The following is a 21,814-nucleotide window of genomic DNA, read 5'->3' as shown; positions in this document are numbered from 1 at the left end:
ATGCAGGTGAACAATCAGCCATGCCAAAATTTTTCAATGAATCTTTAACATACTTAGTTTGGATGATGAAGATTCCATCACTTCCTTGACTGACTAGAATTCCAAGAAAATAGCTTAATTCCCCCCATCATACTCATTTCATATTCACTCTGCATAAGTTTAGAAAATATTTGGCAAAGCTTTTCATTTGTAGAACCAAAGATAATATCATCCACATAGATTTGAACTAGGATCATATCATCACCATGCTTATTGTATAAGAGAGTCTTGTCTATGGTACCTCTAGTAAAACCATGTTTAAGTAAGAATTCTGACAATGTATCATACCAAGCTATAGGTGCCTGCTTTAGTCCATATAGAGCCTTGAGTAGTTTGTACACAAAGTCTAGAAATTATGGATCTTCAAAGCCAGGTGGCTGTTGCACACAAACTTCTTCTTCCAACTCACTATTTAGGAAGGCACTCTTGACATCCACTTGATACACTTTAAAATTTGAATGTGCAACAAATGCTAAAAAAGTCCTTATTGCTTCAAGTCTTGCAACTGGAGCAAAAGTTTCATCATAATCAATTCCTTCTTCCTGTGAATAACCTTTTGTAACCAACCTTGCCTTATTTCTAGTAACTATACCATTTTCATTCATCTTATTCCTGAACACCCATTTTGTTCCAATTACACTTCTGTTTCTTGGTGCATGAACTAACTCTCAAACTTTATTTCTTTCAAACTGATTAAGCTCTTCTTGTATAGCAGATATCCAATCAGGATCCATTAGAGCTTCTTCAGTTTTCTTAGGCTCTACTTGAGACAGAAAGCATGCATGTATGCACTCATTAGCAGTTGCACTTCCAGTCCTTACATCAGTATTGGGATCACCAATTATTGCATTTGGATTTTGATTCTTATCCCATTTTTAGGTGTGAGTTTGTTAACTGGTGCATTCATCATTCCCTCCATCATTGGTATGACTAGTAGAACCTTCTTCTCTTTCTCCTCCTGAGTTTGTGCTATCAAAATCAGGTGTGTGAAATGAGCTTCTATTTCCATGATTTTCTTGTTCATTAGTTTCTTCATTTATCATCTGTTATACATTGACTTCAGCCTCTTCATCAAAATCACTGTCAATGTTGAGATTTTCAAATGTAAGGGCTTCAGGTTCATTATCATCAAGACATTCCAAGCCTGTACACTTGTCATCATCAAAAGCCACATATGTGCTTTCCATTATTTTTTTTGATCAATTACATAGACCTTGTAGGCAGTACTCTCCAATGAATATCCCAAAAAAAATTGCTTCAAAGACCTTTGAGTCAAATTTTCCTACATATTCAGAGTTGTCTTTTAAGATGTAACTCTTGCTTCCAAACACATGAAGATGTTTTAAAGTAGGCTTTCTCTTGGACATGATTGAGTAAGGTGACTTTCCATGTATCTTGTTGATGATATATCTATTTTGAGTGTAACATGCAGTGTTAACAGGTTCTTCCCAAAAACTAGTTGACAACTTGGCATCTTGCAGCATTGTCCTAGCAGCCTCTACTAATGTTCTGTTCTTTCTCTCAACTACCCCATTTTGTTGAGGTGTTCTAGCAGCTGAGAATTCTTGAACAATGCCTTTGTTTTTGTAGAATTTACTCAATATTGCATTTCCGAATTATGTCCCATTATCACTTCTCAATCTCTTTACACAGTTTTGATCTTCAGCCTGTTTTTCAGTCTTCTTTATGTGCTCAATTATGATGTGTGGAGTCTCATCTTTGGAGTGCATAAATTCTAACCAGTTGTACCTTGAGAAATCATCCACCATCACAAGTGCATATTTGTTTCTTGAAATGGATAAGATATTTACTGGTCCAAATAAATCCATGTAAATAAGTTACAATGGTGCACTTGTGGAATTCACAGTCTTTGGCTTGTGACTTGATCTTTTCATTTTTCCTTTCTGACAAGCTTCACAAACTTCAATCTGGGAAAATTATAATTTTGGCATATCTCTCACCAACTCTTTCTTGACCAGAGTGTTGATTGCCTTGTAGTTTCGATGTGAGATTTTCTTATGCCATAACTTGCTTTGCTCTATAGATGTCTTGGTGTAGAAGCAACAAATTTCATCCTCATATGTTGAGTCCAAGTCTGCAACAAATAAGCTTCCTTTCCTTGCTTCTTTCAGAGAAACTTCATTGGTTTTCTTACTGATGAAGGTACATTTTTCTTTATCAAAAAGAACTTTGAAACCTTTGTCTGCAAACTGGCTGACACTGAGAATATTTACTTCAAGACCAGGTACCAATGCTACATCATCAATAATAATATTTCCAGAAATAATCTTGCCATATCCCGTTGTGAATCCTTTGTTGTTGTCTCCAAAGGTCACTAAAGGGTCAACCTTCTCCTCAAATTGTGATAGTAGGGCCTTATCATCTGTCATATGCCTGGAGCATCCACTGTCTATGATCCATATGACCTTCTTCATTTTTCCCTGCATACAATGAGGATTAAGTATGTTTAGCAACCCAATCAATGTTGAGTACTTTCTTCTTGTTAACTGATTTTGCATAAGTAGAGTTAGAAGTCTCAGAAAGAATGGCATTCATAGATGTTTGTACATTTTCCCTTGTTGTTGTATATCTAATACTGACTTCTTTGAGAGGCAACTTTTCATCACTTTCATGTTGCAAGGGATGCAATCAAACTTGTCATAGAATGAGTAGGGATCATTTGCATTTGCTTCATTGTACTTGCATGCTCCTTTTACTGACTTGCTAACAGCCTTTTTCAAAGGTGAGTTAGATGATTCACAGAGCCACATTTTTGACATTGTTTTCTTGGAGCATCTGCAACATAAGCAAAGTTGTTGCTTTTTTTAACCCTATCTTCCCATTTCTATTTTTCTTTTTCTTTCTTGCATCTTCAGTTTTCATTTCCTTGACAGGTGTCTTGAAAGCTTGGTTGACCATGGGCTTCTTCTCAGCCGTGGAAATTGGAATTATTTTTGCATTCTTCTTCTTCTCATTGTCTTCATCAACAATTTCTTGCTTTATAATCAACCCTTCTTCACTGAAATCTACTTCACATGCCTTGAACATAGGTGAACCAACCTTTTTCAGCATAGCTGGAACATCTTCATTTTCTATTATTTTTCCTTTGTCGCCTATTTCTTTCTTCTTGCTGTTCAAAACATCATAATCAAGACCAATAGCTATATTAGCACATGGCTTGTTCTTCTCATGGTATTGTCCAACCAACTCAGATGCATTCCTGAAAGATTTCAAATTGACTTCATTCTTTTCTAGCTTCTCCCTCAACACTGCCTCAATCTCATTTGCACACTTGAGCTTGTTCTTTAGATATGCATTTTCTTGTTTCACATCTTCAAGCTCCACCAACAATAATTCAGTTTCTTATTTCTCATTTTCAAGCTTCTCATGGATCTTTGTTAGTCTGTTAACTTCCTCATTAGCAGCAACCATACTTGTATAAATGTGAAACATTTCTGTGCTCATCTTTTTAACAGTTTCCTTATATTGACTCACATTTAAATCAATGGTGGAATAGTTGGTACCTGTGCTTTTGATGAGGATGACTCTGCAATATAGGCTTTGTTTTGCTGTTTCCAACTTCCTCATCTTCATCATTATCAGAATCATCTCAACTTTTTCCCTCTGCAATATAGCCTTTGCTTTGTTGTTTCCTCATAAGAGCTTCATACTTTGCTTCCAATTCAAGATAAGCTTTATCTTTCTTTGCTTTCTTGGGTTTCCTGCATTCTGTAGCAAAATGGCCTAGCTCATCACAATTATAGCATCTTATTTTTGATCTGTCAACAGATCCGATTTTGTAGCCATTTTTGCTATCAGGTGTGTACTTCCCTTTTCTTTTCCAGCTGTTGTCTTTATTGAATGATTGTCCTTTTCCCTTGAAGAATCTTGGATTCTTTACTCTAATGTTAGAGAACTTCCTTGACATATAGGCCATTGATTGATCTAGCTCATCAAGTTCATCCAAGAAGTAGAACTCATCTTCTTCTAATTCCAGTATGACTTGCTCCTATGAATCATTGTTTCTTTGCTCACTTGTTGAGCCATCTGGAGTCTGGAATTTTGGCTCATCATTTGAGATCTCGCTTTCATTAACAATTAGAGCACTTGAACCATCTACAACATGCCCTTGACCAGCTCTTAATGATTTCCTTTGAATCATTTCCAATTCATATGTTTTTAAAATTTCATATAGAACTTCAAGAGTCATTCTGCTCAAGTATCTCTCTTCCCTGATTGCTGAGATTTTATGTTCCAAATGGTCAGAGAGTGTGAGTAAAAAACTTCAAGTTCATTTCTTCAGCTTCATAATATTTATCATGCAGCTGCAAGTCATTAATCAGCTTGTTAAACCTTTAAAACACATCAGTGATGCTTTCCTTTGGCTTAGCATGAAACCCTCATACTGTGAAATCAGTATCCTTCTTTGATTTGACCTAACTTTATCTGTTCCTTCACAAAGTATCTCTATCTTCTCCCAGATCTGCTTAGCAGTGTCACAGTTGACAATGTTATTGTACATTACATTGTCTAGTGACTCTATAAGAATTAGTTGCAAGCCACTGTCCAGAAAGAATTTTTTTTTCAGTTTCATTATACTTTGAAGGATCTTTAGGAGTATAATGTGCTGGAATAACCTTGTCCTCATCTGTAGATTCCTCAATTCTTACCATGGGAATGAAAGGCCCATTTTTTAGGATCTGGGTGTATAGTGGGTTGGCCAACCTGATAAACAACAACATTTTCTTTTTCCATAGAGTGTAGTTAGCCTTATCAAAAGTAAGGATTTTGATGCTACTGATTTTCCGTGTATTTATTCTTCCAAGATCTTGAATCTGTCTACTTTCAGATTTTGCTCTGATACCACTTGTTATGTAATTAATCACACACAGAGGGGGGGGGGTGAATGTGTTTTGGTATTTTTCTGTTGTTCTTGATGTGTTTATGGTCATGAACAAAGTAAATTAAAACCTTGTAGTGAAATGTGTTAATGCTGAATTCAAACAAGTAAGAACAGTGAACACAGATCTATCAAAACTCACTTAATTTTATATTAAAATTAAGAATGCTTTTCTACAAAATTTCTAGGCTATTTGCTGTTAAATAGCTTAGCTTCTTCCTTGAGAGAATAAAAGAATTTACTTTTCTCAAATTGTTATAGCTAACAAAGGACCCGTGTTAACTTTATAGAATAGATAAACACTGGTTTACACAATATGTAATAAGAAGTTCTAATCACTTTAGAAACCTGTCACTAATCTTTCCATTTCTGGCTTAACATATCTTTCCATATTGTGTTAACTTTGATCTTCCTTTGTCTGTTAATTTTTACCCTTTATATTGCACTCTTCAAACTGCTTTTTGTAGACTTGTCAATCCAACTGATTGGATTGTTGTTGATTGATAATCTTGGATATTTAACTTGATTATATTATGTATTTGAGTTTCATTAGAGATCTCCAGTTGGTTGTTCTCGATAAGTATAAAGAATTATAGAAGTCTCTGAGTTCTCGAATGCTATTTGACTGTTCGAGGTCTCTTAGTTCTCGAGTGTAATCTTTACTTATCGAGATCTTCGAGTTCTCGAGTAACTTTGACTTATTCGAGGTCTCTGAGTTCTCGAATGCTATTTGACTGTTCGAGGTCTCTTAGTTCTCGAGTGTAATCTTGACTTATCGAGATCTTCGAGTTCTCGAGTAACTTTGACTCATTCGAGGTCTTTATTTCTTCATGTCTTCAATTTGACTTGTTGATATCTCTGAGACTTCTCGATAAGCGTTCCTTGACTTCTCGATAAGTCATTCTGGAGTTCTCGAATGACTTCTCTATAACACTTAATCTATGACTTGTAGACTTCTTGACTTAAAATGTTTTTCACAAAACAGATTTATTTAACTCCAAGTTTCTTCACACTTTCTCTGAGGCATGATCTTCATGATCTTCTTCTAAAGCTTATTCTTAGCCTTGAGACTGTTTACAGAAAAATACTACAGTCTAGTCTATTTACATTTTTACAGACATAAATGTTACAACACAAAATACAAATTTAGATTACAATACAACTTACTTAGGGTTGTCAATTTGACTTAGTCTTGTTAAGGTACATGCATGTCTTGCACAAAAAATAACACTCCAAAGGACCCCACTCATGTCCCTCCCAAACATCCGAACTTACGTGATACTCATTATCAAAGAGAACGGTATGACTAACGGGACTCGACAATATGTTATCCATCTTGAAATAATAAACATATAACTCAACATTAGATACTTCAACTACACATCCAATCACGTATAACATGGAAAATTCTATGACATATGTAACGACAATAATCTACATTTACACTAAACCATATAATCTCTTACAAAACTTTTAACGACACAAGTTTTTTTCAAACCAACGTTATAACGATTCTTACAAGCAATCAATATGAAACCAAGCTAAAAAATTCGTATAATTAACGATATATCTCTCCATTCAATTCAATTCAATTCAATTTGTATAACACAATTCAAATCTCAAATAAAAAAACAAATAACGCTATGCTACTGAAATCATAACACAAAACAACACAAATGTTTTCACCATATTCAATTTCGAATAACACATAACAATTTATAACTTCGAACACACACAATTTTAAGGCCATATACACACAAAACAACCATATACACAAAACATTCATAATTTCAAATACAATTTCATAACAACAACAAATAACAAGCATCTCTAAAATAATGATTTAAAATTTGCGAATTAAATCAAAAAACTCTAACCCTCGAATCCAAATTCAAAATCCATAAAGGGGGAAACGAACCCCTTACACACGAAGTTGGTTTCAACACGAAAATTACGGATATACAATCAAGAACCACTGCAATCGCACGCAAATCAGCCACTTTTCTCCCTCAAATAGCCTCCTAATATAATTTAATCGCTATAATTTTTTTTTTGAGTACAATGACAAGAAACATGTTTATTTCGGGGTTATGCAGATCTCCAGGCGTTCCGCGTAAATTAATCGCGGAAGCATTTTAAGGCACTTTAGTAATTAGCCGTTCCGGGTATATTAAGCGCGGGAAATGATGAACTAGAAACACTTTACGCGGATATTATACGAAAAATGATTTTTTTTTTAAAATCTTGGCTAACGGCCAGGGAGTTATGTATTGGATAAACGTTTCCTGACACATGATTGTCAGGAAACATGACTTTTAAAAATAACGACAATATCAGTGAAATGTATTCAAATAATTAGTGCAAGGAGTTTTTTTCGTTCAGGAAAATTGTTATTTGATCAGTAAAAATGCATAAATGAACGTGTACGTTTAAATAATAAATACTTTATGTGAAAAAAATAATTGATTATATATCGAGAAAATATCATAAATAATTAATATTTAGGTCCTAGGTGCCCAAAATACCCGATGTCTGGTTTTGCCCTTTTTTTATCATTTTCTATTAGTATTCCATGAAAGTGTGTACTGCTCTGAATCCATATAGAAAATGGCAAAAAAAAGTTTGGCCACTTGCCCAACTTTTTTTTCTCTCTCTCTCTCTTAAATAAATACGTCATATGTTTGCAGTTTTAATTTTAAAAATTAGCATAATAACCCGTGCGAGGCACGAGTCATTTCCTAAAGTTTTTTTTATGCATCATGTAATTCTAACGTTCATAGTTGCTTTTTTATTTGTAAATGTTGTACAATGTCTAACGTATATCAAATACAAGTAAATTGTTTATCAATGTGTATTATTTTCATACAAAATATTACCAAATTACATAACGTTTCTAATATAGCTCATTAAGCAAATTATATATACTAGCATAAATCCCGTGCGATGCACGGGTTTTCATTAATATTTTAAATTTTTATTTATCAAGTTATATTATATTTTTAAAAAATTTATATAAATATATAATGATTATAAATTTATAATAAAAATAATAGAATAACATGTGGTCGTAATTTAGTAGAATAAATAGACTATTTCTAGTAATTTAACAATTTAGTAGTTTAGCAGATATGTAACACTATTATTTATATCTTTTAATAATAGGATAAGTTGTATTCGTAGTTTAGTATGATAAGTATACTATATTTAGTAGCAGTTTAATAATTTAGTAGTTTATTAGATATATAACACTATTTATCTATTTTTGTAATAATCAAAATTAGGGAATTATCGTTGAACCAAACCGTCGAACCAAATTATCTTTATTCCGTCTATTATAATATAGTATAGATTATTGTTTGTGTCGTATAATTTGTATTTAATGAATGAATATAAATAGGTTAGTCAGTGTACGTTTAAAACGAAACAGTTAAACTTAATCTGTAGAATGTTGTTGGTATGTTTACAAAAAAAGGTTAAAAAATAATATATATGTTGAATACAGAGTTGACCAAAATTTTTGAATTTTATTTAAATAAATTATATGTCCTGGGCTATTTTATTACTGAGTTTCCTACTAACTTACAATTAACTTACTCAATTTAAAAGGATAAAAATTGCATAGTTGAAGTCAGAATGACTGCAATCATAATATACAATAATGTAAAATTCACACTACTGTTAATATAAAAGTTGATTTTAATTAAAAATGTTAGTTTTTGAAATTCAACGCATGTATGTATGAAAAAATATTAGTTTCTTATTTACAGTATTGTTAACAAAGTAAGATTAAGTTATATGCACGTGTGTTAGCATGTAAATTATCGTATGTTATAGTTTTTTAGTAAATTACGATGGTTCCATTTATTTATATGCTAAATATCTGATTTATGTACATGTATAATAATTATTAGCATCTAGGCAATTGATTACTTAAATAACATGCATTTATAATTATTCAAAAATTAAAATTATGTAATAAATAAATTGCAATAATTTATATATGGAATTCACATCTATTTTTTACGCAACCGAGTATCAATCATGATTTTAACATAGAAATAAATTGTAAAGACTTATTTTTGATATTTATTATTTTTTTCAAGAATTCGAAGGGAAAGTTGTAATTATATCGTTATTTAAACTCTTTTTAAATTTATTTCATTACGACTCTAATATTTCTTCATATAATAATTTGATGACATTGTATACTATTCACCTAAAATTAAATATTTTTCAATTTGACGAAGTTTTATAAATATCAGTTGAACTGGCTAATTCCTTCAAATTATTGAACAATATATATTATTTCTTTAAATAACATAAAATGGATTGAATCAAATGCTACAATATAATATAGATAAAATTTATATTTGAATAATTTAAAATATTAAAATAATTCAAAATATTTGTACAATGTCTTCGAGAAAATAATATTATCTTCATCAATGAATATTGCTTATCTAAAGGAATTTATTTTAAAAGCTAGTTTTTTTAAGTGAAAATAAAAAATAAATCGATTTAATATAATATCATTGTTCTAACAAATCTTGTGACAACTTGTATCAAATTTTGAATATTTCTAAAATTGGGTCAAATCTCAAAAATAATAATGCATTAACAATCAAGTTATTAATTTTAATACATATTATCAATTAATTTTATCCTTTAAAAATCTCAAACACATTAATTTGTATTAAATTAAGATATTAAATTTTTTAATATTATTGGTAAGATATTCCCGCCGAACTTATAATTTAAATTTACTAAACCTAAAATGTGATGATATATTTTCGGTCGGGTCATGTAGTCGAATTTTAAGTATTTTTGAACAATGAGTCAAGTTCTATATTCAAATTCAAAATAAACTAAAATGCATTGACTTTTTATAATTCGAATATATCTAAATATGTAGTGCATATATAAATTATTTATATATACGCGATTCTATTTTCAATATTTTCTTAAAAAATCTTTAAATAAATATCGTAAAATGGATTGAATCACATGCTACAGTATTTTATAGATTTAACTTTTATTTAAATAATTTAAAATACTAAAATAATTCAAGATATTTGTATGATTTTTTCGAGCAAATAATATTATATTCGTTAATGAATATTGCTTATTTGAAAGCTTTATTTTTAAAAAGCCAGTTTTTTAAAAAGTGAAAAATGAAAACTTAATCGTTTTAACATAGAATCGTAGTTTTAACGAATCTCGTGAGATCTCATGTCAAATTTCGAATATTTTTAAAATGTGGACAAGTCCCAAAACAATAATGCACTACCAGTCAAGTTAGTAATTTTAATACAAATAATCAATTAACTTGATCATATGAAGACTTCAAACACATTAATTAATATCAACATAAGATATTAAAAAAATTCACATTATTGATAAGATATTATCGCCGAGTTTGTAATTTAAATTTACTAAACGCAGAATGTGACGATATTTGTCGGTCGGGTCATGTAATCAAATTTCGAGTATTTTTTTAACAATGGGTCAAGTTATGATTTCAAATTCGAAATTAACTAAATGCATTGACTCATTTTAATTTGAACTAATCTAAATATGTAATTCCAGTATAGATTATTTATATATAAGCGATTCTATTTTTAATATTTTCTTTAGAAATTATATATGTAATTTTAATTACTTTTTATAATAAAAGATATGTTAAAAATATATTAGATATATTTCTAAACTAAAACATAATTAATAAATAAGATAATAATCCATTTACGTACTATGCCCAACTTTATATCTCGAATTCAATTCTTTAAAATTAACTGTATAAATATTCAATTAACTATATTTTTTTTTGCGAAATTTAAGTAACTATCTTTAAAGTTAAATAAAATATTCATTTAACATACTTACATATTTCTCAAGTTCGATTCGCACAAACCACATTTATTATATAAATATTAAAAACATGAGTAATTTACTATGTGCCCGTTTGAGAAATTTAAAAATAAGTAACTTATAACTTAAACTGAATAAGTGACTGATAAGTGAAAAGTTGATAAATGTGTATAAGTTATACAAGTGTTTGGATAATTTAACTTATAAGTCAAAATTGTTCTATTTAAATTAACTAAAGTAAATAATTTTTAAATATAATTATATTAATTCTTATATTTTGAGTTAAATTAACATTTAAAAAATATATTTCAAAACTAAAATTGATAAAAAAAATAAAAAATAAAAAATAAATTAAAAAAATAAATTATCAGCTTATAAGTTGTCGGGTCGATAAAGTCAATAAATCCGCTTATTAGATTTGCCAAATATGCCCGTAATATAGAAGAGAAGTTGCGAAAATACATGTTACAAATTTAAATTTATAATTTGTAATTAAAATATAACATAGAAATGCAAAAACCAGGAGCGAGCGTGTAAGAAAACTCACCCCCTTCTCATCTCTCTAAGTTTAGTAACACAAAAATGGCAACCTGTTTCACTTCTTCACCTATCTTTTCACCTTGTTATTCAGCTTCAGTCAATCGTATATCATTAATCAACTCCCTTAAATTAAACTCACACCCTTTTTCTCTCTCTAAATTTAGTACAAATTTCAGCTCAAAATCTTGCTCACTTTCTCTCACTAGAAAACAATCAAGAAAGTTACTTCAAGGTGATTTTATACTACCCCTTTTGTTAGTTGGTTATAAAGTTTCAATCTTTAGTGTGCTTTCTTTTGTATGTATTTGTGTTGTGTTGTGTTGTGTTGTGTTGTGTGTGTATATTACTCTGATATTGGTTATGTTCTTGCTTGATTTTAATTTCAGTTTTGATGGGTAATTGGTAATTTAGCTTTTTTTTTTTTTTTACATTTTAGGTTCTGAAGTTTCGAGTTTATTAATTTATAGATGAGTGATTGTGGTTTGTGGGAATTTTGGGTATGTTTTTATAGGATTTGGATATTTATTTTTGTGATGGTTATAGTTTTATACTTGCCTTAGTAGCCTTGTGAGAACAGGTTAAAAATAGTTGTGTTGATAAGAATATTATGAAGTTTTTAGAGCAGAATAGGGAATGGATAGTTAGTTAAGTATGGGGTTGGACATGGTTGCTAGTGGAAGTTCCTGTTTAGCATACTTTTAAGATATAGTATAAGAATCTATTAAGTCCCCCATCCTGACAGCTTGAGGTTCGAGGTCTTAGGAGAACCTGTTACTTAACACATGCACAATGTTTGGAAACAGATTGTTACCTAACTTGATTATAGAACTTCCGGATGTTATCCAATTAAGGCCTTCTTCTAGAACCATAAGATGTTAGTTTTGGAAATAACACGTCAATTTAGATGTAGTGATTTGACTGAATGAGAGCTTGGGTGCCTTCTTTACTGATTTAAAATTTCCTATCATACACTGTAATAATCGTTTGTTCTCTTGTTAATGAGAGGTCGAGGTATCACACCTCATTGGAGAAATGTCCGTGTGAGTTAATTTTGTAAATGCCCATTACCAAAATAATGATAATACTAAAATTATTTGTTTTTGCTCTTGCTTCATGTTGGGAATTGTTAGAATATGCCTTGAATCGGTAAATGCCCCAAACGCCGGGACTTTGGGGATTTCGCTACCCGGTCAGTGAGTGGGGGTCTATGGGCGAAGCACCCTGGTTTAGGGGTTCGGGGATGCAACTTGATTTGGGTCTACATATACATATTGTGACAGTATCAGTGCAATCGGTTTAGGCATGGATCAAGTCCATCATGAGAGGACTAAGCACATAGATCTAAGATACCATTTTCTAAGAAGTGAGAAGAGAATCAAGGTGAGCAAAGTGCGTACTGCTGATAACCCAACTGATATGCTCACCAAGCGGGTTCCACATATCAAGTTTTAAAATTGTTTGAACTTACTAAATGTTTGGAGTTGTTGATTGCCCTTTTAGGGCAAAATCTGAGGCAGGAGAGTTTTTTCTGGTACATCTGGCATTATTATGGTGCATCTGGTACATATTTTGTTGTGAGAGGATTCAAGTCATGGTGAAGATTTGTTAGAATATGTCTTGAATTGGTAAATATCCCAAAAGCTAGAAATTCGGGGGTCAAGCACACCCTGGTTTAGGGGTTCGGGGACATAACGTGGTCCCCGATGGGGTTCAGGGGCGTTACCTTTACAATATCTTAGAGTTATCTGTTTTGAGCCTATTTTTTCTGAGATTTTCTGTAACCGCGTAGAGAGTATTATACAAACTCTCTAGGGAATAACCTAAACATATGCTGTAATATGTATCCTCAAGATCAATAAATTTTTTTCTTCTCTTCCTATTTGTGTTCTTTCTTCACGTTTATTATAATCGTTCTTGCTTTCGTTATAACATGAATAATAACAATAAATATGATAGTGAATGTTCTTATTCAACTTAGAATACACATATCTTGAGGATTTAAGTTTTGGTGCGACATGGCTCCAAAGACCTACATAACATGTTGTCCTTTGTAATTATAAAGTTAAGTCGCACTTTTACTTGAATATATTTGTGCAATTTTGGTAAGTTGCAAAAATGATCGTAGAAATGGATCCGTCCCTGTGCTGGCATACTGCATACCTATATGGCAGGCTGCGGCCACACTGGCATATTCCTGTATTTCAAGGCAGGAGTCCCGTGGAGGCTTGGCTGACATCTACAATTCTGCGGGCATGCTCACCATTTATCTCACCCAAGTCATCCCCCAACATCATCTTCTAGAATTAAGCCCTTGTTCTTTATTAGCTAAGTTGACATATAAGTGATACATGTTATATATATATATAGACCCACACACATATAATGTTAAGTTATTATTATATAGATAATCTAGTTTAAGTATTAAAAAGTTTTTGCTTTATATAAATTTTGAACATATTTAATGTGTATACATATATAGGTTAGTTGAATAATTTAGTAATTATATTACTGTATAGAAATATCATTCTTATCAGACCCTCTTCTATTTGTAATATTTTAATGATTTTGTAGTGAGTTTGTTCAAGTACCAGTAGCATATGTATGTCTTGTATATAATTTATATGTATTACTCCCTCCATCCCTCCCAATTATTATAGTTTTTAAGAGAGTGTCGGCATGCATTTTAAGATGAATTGAAAATATAGTTCTATAACTTTTTATTTTTTTTTCTGAATAAAAGTTTAAATATTCTATTTTTATTTTGGAAACATTTTTTTAAAAAAAAAAGTTATAGAAATATATTTTATATTCATCTTCCTGGACACTGGACACTCTCTCATAAACGATAACAATTGACAATTTTACTTTGAATATATTTGTGCAATTTTGGTAAGTTACAAAAATGATCGTAGAAATGGATCCGTCCCTGTGCGGGCATACTGCATACCTATATGGCAGGCTGCGGCCACACTGGCATATTCCTGTATTTCAAGGCAGGAGTCCCGTGGAGGCTTGGCTGACATCTACAATTCTGCGGGCATGCTCACCATTTATCTCACCGAAGTCATCCCCCAACATCATCTTCTAGAATTAAGCCCTTGTTCTTTATTAGCTAAGTTGACATACATGTTATATATATATAGACCCACACACATATAATGTTAAGTTATTATTATATAGATAATCTAGTTTAAGTATTAAAAAGTTTTTGCTTTATATAAATTTTGAACATATTTAATGTGTATAAGTATATAGGTTAGTTGAATAATTTAGTAATTATATTACTGTATAGAAATATCATTCTTATCAGACCCTCTTCTATTTGTAATATTTTAATGATTTTGTAGTGAGTTTGTTCAAGTACCAGTAACATATGTATGTCTTGTATATAATTTATATGTATTACTCCCTCCATCCCTCCCAATTATTATAGTTTTTAAGAGAGTGTCGGGATGCATTTTAAGAGAGTGTCGACATGCATTTTAAGATGAATAGAAAATATAGTTCTATAACTTTTTATTTTTTTTCCTGAATAAAAGTTTAAATATTCTATTTTTATTTAGGAAACGATTTTTTTTTAAAAAAAGTTATAGAAATATATTTTATATTCATCTTAAAATGCGTCCCGGACACTCTCTCATAAACGATAACAATTGGCTGGGACTGAGGGAGTATGAATTAATTAGTTTGATTAAAAATTATAATCAACTAATTTTGATTCATGATTACACTTATGTAGTTAACTATATAGTTAAATTTGAATGGAATTCGATTTTGTTTATAGATTTAACCACACACTTAAAACTATAAATATTATTTTGTATTTAAAAATTATTTTTATAAATGCTTTAACCACACACTTAAAACTATAAATATTTATTTTGTATTTAAAAATTATTTTTATAAATGTTGTATCCCCACGCACCCAAATCCCAGTATTTTAAAATTTGCTTAATCTCTGTATCCTTTAGAGTGGGCAATCGGGTCGTGTCGTATACTTTCGTGTCGTATAATTTCGTGTTTCGTGTATGTAAACATGAAACCCATATCCGACCCGAAATGATTTCGTGTACCCATATGTGAAACCCATATCCGATTCGAATCGTGTGGTGTACTTTCCGTGTACTTTTCGTGTACATTAAATAAGAAATTAATATAATATAAATATACATATAATATATAAAAAAATCTATTTTAATGTATAATTTAATGAAATATGGAGAGTGTATATATAAATATATATATTTTTACATAGTATTCTATAAAAACTTGTAAATATTTATATTATATACATAAATATATGCATGTGTTATATATATTAATTTATAAATATATTTATTTCGTGTAATTTCGTGTACTTTCGTGTACCTAAATTGAAACCCATATCCGACACTAAATCTATCGTGTAATTTCGTGTTCGTGTACATTCGTGTTTCGTGTACCAAAAATTAAAACCCATATCCGTATTTTTCGTGTCGTTTCGTGTCGTGTTCACGTGTCGTGTAAGAAATTGCCCGCTCTAGTATCCTTGCATTGCGCACCCGTGTCCATGCTTCTTAGCTAGTATCATACTTAGAATGGTAAGTAGCTGGAACTCGAACTTTCCAGCTGTCAAATGTCAAATCTGACGACATCTCCTTTGGCTTGGGTTATATACTTGACGTTGAGATATTTGTAGTAGATAAACACGAAAGTTTAGAGGAAATTTTTTGTACTAGAGCAGGTCAGAATAATGGTTCAATATTCTAATATCAATGGCAGTATTGAGTGTCTGAAACTATTTTTATGTTTACACTCTCTTCAGTTAGATCTGTAGCCGCTCCTGTAGAAGCGACTGCAGGGTTCGATGAAATGGTTTCTGGGACCCAGAGGAAATATTACTTGCTAGGTGGAAAGGGAGGAGTTGGAAAAACAAGCTGCGCAGCATCACTTGCTGTCAAATTTGCAAATAATGGTCATTCCACTCTAGTGGTTTCAACTGATCCTGCTCACTCTTTGAGCGACTCTTTTGCACAGGTTTTAAATGCCTCTGCTTAATCCAGTTCCAAAATTAATTCCATTGCTTATATTACATGTGACAAATTGCAGTCTGTGTATTTTCGTCTCGCAGGATTTAACAGGAGGGACACTTGTACCAGTTGAGGGACCTCTTGCTCCATTATTTGCCCTTGAGGTGTGTGTAAAATTTTTAGCAATAATTTTTTTAATTCTTGCGTTACTTTAGATAATAAGACTATTATTACCAAAGACTTGTTTACTTAGTTAATCACCGCCCCCCTCTTTTCTCCTCCGTGTTGTAGATCTATTTTAGTATTATTACATCTACTCTTTTCTTTAAAATGTGCAATTAATAAGCACCTTCTGTTTCGCAAGCCAGAATAAGACCTGACAATGTGATGAATCAGTCTACACTTCTAATATTTACTCATCCTCTTTTTCTTCTCTAAATCAAAATTTACTCTCCAATGATTCTTTATGGTGGTCTTGTTGACCATTTGACTATTGTATTATGCAAAAGCATTGTATCATACTATTATGTAGTCATCATTTTTCTATGAATCGTTTTGCACATAAATTATTTCGTTTTTCTTTCCTAATTTATTTTATCTTTCAACCATTTATGGTATGTTAAAGACCCTAATGCAAGGGTATTATTTAAAAAGGCATTTAGTATACAACATAAAGTCATAAACCTATCTTATTTCTTAACAATTGAATATTATTTAATTAATTATCACAGATAAACCCTGATCAAGCTAAGGAAGAATTTCGCAATGCGAGCAAGAAAAATGGAGGAACTGGAGTGAAGGACTTTATGGATGGCATGGGACTGGGAATGATTGTAGAACAGGTGAACATTATCAGTTGTCTAATTTGATTTGATATAGCAATGGTTCTTGTCGTGATGCGTTTAGTTACGAATAATGATGTATCTCTGCTTGACCACAAAAATATATTTAATGGTTAATCAAGTGAAACGAAGTCCTAGACTTGTGAAGATGGTTACATACAATTTGATTGGTATGGTAATGGGAGTAAAACATAATCTATGATGAGACTGTCAACATATCTTACTGCTGCACCAGCACAAATTAGAATTCAGTTACACGAACTATTCACATGGCTCTTACTTTATGGTGCTACATGCCTACAATTTCTTTCTGTGTACCCTTTGTTATCTTAAATTGTATACTGGCAATTTGATGCACGCTCTATGTATTTCTTTTGACTTTTAAAGTTTGATTGTAAAGCTAGGAGAGCTGAAATTAGGTGAGCTTTTGGACACACCTCCACCTGGCTTGGATGAAGCTATTGCAATTTCCAAGGTTCAATTAGCCTAAAGGGTTGCTTTCTCTCCTGCCCCCACCCATTTTTTTCCTCTACTAACCGCCAACTTTTTAAATCACTGGCAGGTCATTCAGTTCCTTGAATTAGAAGAGTACAATAAGTTTACGCGAATAGTGTTTGATACTGCACCCACGGTTTGTAAACAAAATTTTAATAGTTTTTATGTTCTTTTTTTAAAGAGGTTATTTCTTGAAAGTAACTATTATCATTTCAGGGTCATACACTGAGGCTTTTGTCATTGCCAGACTTCTTGGATGCATCTATTGGAAAAATCTTGAAGGTATCTTAAAGTGAAATTGAAGGCGTCCATTGTTAGATGCCATTATGTCACATATTTCTCTGGTGACTAAGTAGTTATTACTTTGTTATTTAATAAGGTTCCTCAAAGGTAGTGCTTGGTATGATGTTGGTTCAAACCAGAGTTAAAAATCTTTTTGCAACTGCTCAGATGAGAATATGGGAGATCGAAAAATGCTGAGCCCGTAGTTTTGCTTCTTGGATAGTTTTTGCCATCTGGGTGTGATTATTATCGCATTTTTTATGGGTTTTTAATTATTACTGTCCAAGTTTTAACCATTCTTTTTCAAAGAGGTGAAAGTCGTATATGATAAAAAGTAACCTCATTTTCTTAAAACATTAATTGTTGGTCCTAGAGTTTCCCTAAACGGGTGGCTTCTATATTAATTGAAACGAATAGACTTGAGAATTGATTCAAGATGATATGACCATGACTCAAAATAAGGGTAGAGATGGTGCAATGTCAATGGTGAGAGAGAAGCAGGCCAACATCTATTCATTGAAGTGCGCAATTGTAGCCTGATAAAGCAAACTAACATTGGACGCATTAAAATTAGATTATTATAATTTGTTGTATTTCAGTTATATATTCTTTGAGCCCGAATGTTATAGCTCTTAGACCTTTTGCACTTGTTCATACTCAGACACACTACACAGAGAAGCTGTTGAGTAAAATTGACTATGAATATTTTTGAGTTCTACGCTAAATATTGGCTGAATATTCTTATTTTTACTTTTATTTGTACATTGTCATGGATATTAACATTGTAGTAAGAGTTGTAGCTGTCTATGAACTTATCTGCCAGACTGAGTGCCACCTAAATTGTATAAGAATTTTCATATAGAGAGTGTGTGCGTGATTTACCTTATATGTTGTTTATTTTCGGATTCTTTTGTTGACCACATTGCCTATTGCAGCTTAGGCAGAAGATATCATCAGCTACGTCAGCCATCAAATCTGTCTTTGGTCAAGAAGAAAACCGGCCTGATGCAGTAGGGCCCAATAGTCCCTGTGGTTAGTCATGTTGTTTCAAGTTCTATTAAAGGATACGCTTTGATTCGTACTTCTTGTGTAGGCTGACAAATTACAAAAACTAAGAGAGAGGATGATCAAAGTACGAGACCTTTTTCGGGACGCAGAATCGACAGAATTTGTCATTGTAACAATCCCCACGGTAGAGATTCTTTCTCCCGCTCCTCTAGAAAGAATAAATATGTGAAAAAAATGAAGCCTATCCACAAATAAACCTACGGAAAGCTGCTTATTGGTTGAATCATTTTGTCAATAGTATTTGACTTGGGCAATGAAATGCCTTTATTCTATGCTTTTAAGTTTAATGGTTATCTGCTTCGTTAACAATGAGTCTGCAATCTGCATGTCCCCTTCACTACTCTGCTAGAGTAATCACTTGCTCACTTCAGTCTAAAAAAGTTGACTGGTCTTGTTTATTCAATTAATTGGACTAGTGTGTTAAATCTTAATATACTCAAAGCAGTTATCATTTTGCAGGTTATATATAAAGCAATAATACTTACAAAGTTATAGAAAATTGCAAATGAATCATATCAATTGAGCATTTGAAAAGCTAAAGTAGTTCACCTCTCAAATGGTAAACTATATAGGTTCTTTCTGATGATTGAGTTGGCTAATAGACCCTTTTTTACTATGAAAAGGCATGTTAACTCCTGACAGCTAATTTTTAGGCATTTATGCTTTGCAAGTTGTAAAAGCTATCTGCATTAAATTTTGTACTGTACTCTTAACAAATTTGTCACTTCTTATCTATCTTCTTGAGGTTATGGCAATCAATGAGTCATCAAGGTTACGTTCTTCCCTGAAGAAGGAAAATGTTCCTGTCAAGAGGCTTGTTGTTAATCAGGTTCTTCCACCATCAGCTTCAGATTGCAAGTTTTGTGCAATGAAGAGAAAGGTATTATGTGTATTTGATTAAGTTATATATATATTGAAAAAACTAAAATTTATACATTTTCATGCAGCGGCTAGTTTGATTTTATATTGTTCCCCATACAATATATTTTAACATATAGGCATCTGGAGGTTAATTCCCTGAGTGCTACCGGGCATGACTCATCTGGAATGTTAGATGATTATATGTTGTATTTTTGTAAGAGGTGTTAGGATTTGTTCGTTGCAATTTTGTTTTGATGATGTGCGTTTGTGCATAGATGAGCTTCATGGCCTCTTTGAGTAGTGAACTCGTTAGGTTCTTTTCCATCTGGAGTTGTTCTAGACGATTTAATGTTGCAATTTTTCGTAAAGAGGTGTTAGGATTTGGTCGTCGTGGTTTTATTTTGTGTATGTGCAGTTTTGCATAGATGAGCTTCATGACCTGTTTGTTTGAGTGGTGCACTCATTAGGTTCTTTTCCAACCTTTGGTAAACTGCAGGTATAGGAGATGTGGGGTTCTCCCTGTTAATAGTCGGTAATATTACAGATTATGTTTTTGAAGGTTGATTGGAGTTGTATGAATAGATTGCTAGAGTATGTAGTTTACTGAGTTTCTTTCTTAGGTTTAATGGTTAGTTTTGATTACGAGTGTTTGGGTCCGATTAATGTCTCATTAAATGCTTAAGAAACACAAATGAAAAAGCTTTTTCCGTTCCCTTTTGATTTAGTTGAGGACTGAACTGACAGTTGCATATAATTTTTCACATATTTAGGATCAGACACGTGCACTTGACTTGATAGAGACAGATCCTGAACTCTCTGCCTTGACAGTGGTGAAAGCTCCACTTGTTGATATAGAAATCAGAGGGATTCCAGCTTTACAATTTTTAGGGGATATGTTATGGAAATGAAGAAATGACCTGACACCGGAAATGCTAGGTAATTGTATTTCCACTTAACTTGCCATTTTATTTGACTTGTTGATATGTTATGTTTTTTTTTACCTCTCCTTTTATTTCACAATTAGATGCACACAATAAATAACATTTAAGTACATACTCTAGTCCTGCCTAATAGATTATTGACAATAATACATTGCGTACTTTTTCAGTAAGGGTATATTGAGAACCTCAATATCACGTTCTCGTCTAGAATCGAAATTGTGTCTAATTTACTTGGGAATTGTAGGGAGTATTATTAAATTTCCATCTTCTGCAGTGATCAATTCTAATCTTTTGATAGGACAGGAGACCCTTAAAGGTCGTAACTGTAAAAACTGAAATGGTTGTGATTAATGGTCCTTGAAATTTTTTTTATAGATGTTAATGTGCATGTTCCATCTTCCATGTCAGCTGACAAAGACAAGTTTTAAAACCCGGTAAATAATGGTGCTTCAAATTCAATCAACACAAATTGTACCAGATGTCCTGCTCAACTGTGAGTTATGCTTTTTTGCTATTGATCTCTTGAGGATTTTGGATGCTGTTTCAGACTTGGTTGAATCATACATTTATGTGTTAAGTCCGACTATCATATGCTCGTTGCTACTTCACCTAGTGAATTTTATAATTACCATTCACAGCACATGTACCAGTACAAGAAAAGCCACCAAGATGACCGAGGAGGATTGAGAAAAATAGAATACAGTAGAAATATAAAATGTAAGATAGTTTTTTTACTTTTTTGTACTCTTTTACTGAGGTTTCATAGAAATATAAAATGTACAACAGTTTTAAAGTTCTTTACCCTATTTCACGAGATTGGTGGACACCATTTGTTGGAATCCAAACCAAATTATCCTTGTTGTACATAAAAAGTAAGTCGCAGTTAAATATGTAAACGAGTGCATTTTGGTCTTCATGTCATCCAAGGGTGTGCACATGTCAGCTTAGAATTTTATTAAAATTTGTGAA

The 21,814-nt window shown here is 31.9% G+C and overlaps 1 protein-coding gene across 5 annotated transcripts; it reads left to right on the top strand.

Annotated features, from left to right (window-relative positions):
- Positions 1–11,310: 11,310 nt before the first annotated feature.
- LOC141697625 (ATPase GET3B-like) lies at positions 11,311–21,761 on the top strand. 5 transcript variants are annotated; one of them, XM_074502113.1, is made up of 12 exons: positions 11,311–11,579; positions 16,152–16,363; positions 16,458–16,520; positions 17,088–17,198; positions 17,599–17,673; positions 17,761–17,829; positions 17,910–17,975; positions 18,911–18,985; positions 19,069–19,167; positions 19,789–19,923; positions 20,681–20,840; positions 21,221–21,761. In XM_074502113.1, the coding sequence occupies exons 1-11, from the start codon at positions 11,390–11,392 to the stop codon at positions 20,810–20,812; spliced, it is 1,227 nt and encodes a 408-aa protein (XP_074358214.1). In that variant the 5' UTR covers positions 11,311–11,389; the 3' UTR covers positions 20,813–20,840; positions 21,221–21,761. The 5 variants fall into 5 exon arrangements, with proteins under 5 accessions (XP_074358214.1, XP_074358215.1, XP_074358213.1 ...); XM_074502114.1 differs by lacking the exon at positions 21,221–21,761 and adding an exon at positions 20,401–20,436 and having other exon boundaries at positions 20,675–20,805; XM_074502112.1 differs by having other exon boundaries at positions 11,312–11,579; positions 20,675–20,840; positions 21,484–21,761.
- Positions 21,762–21,814: the final 53 nt, after the last annotated feature.

This window comes from Apium graveolens, chromosome 11 (assembly GCF_009905375.1).
Source record: "Apium graveolens cultivar Ventura chromosome 11, ASM990537v1, whole genome shotgun sequence".
NCBI lineage: Eukaryota > Viridiplantae > Streptophyta > Magnoliopsida > Apiales > Apiaceae > Apium > Apium graveolens.
The sequence above is the reverse complement of the archived record's forward strand: the minus strand, read 5'-3'. Positions and strand labels throughout refer to the sequence as shown.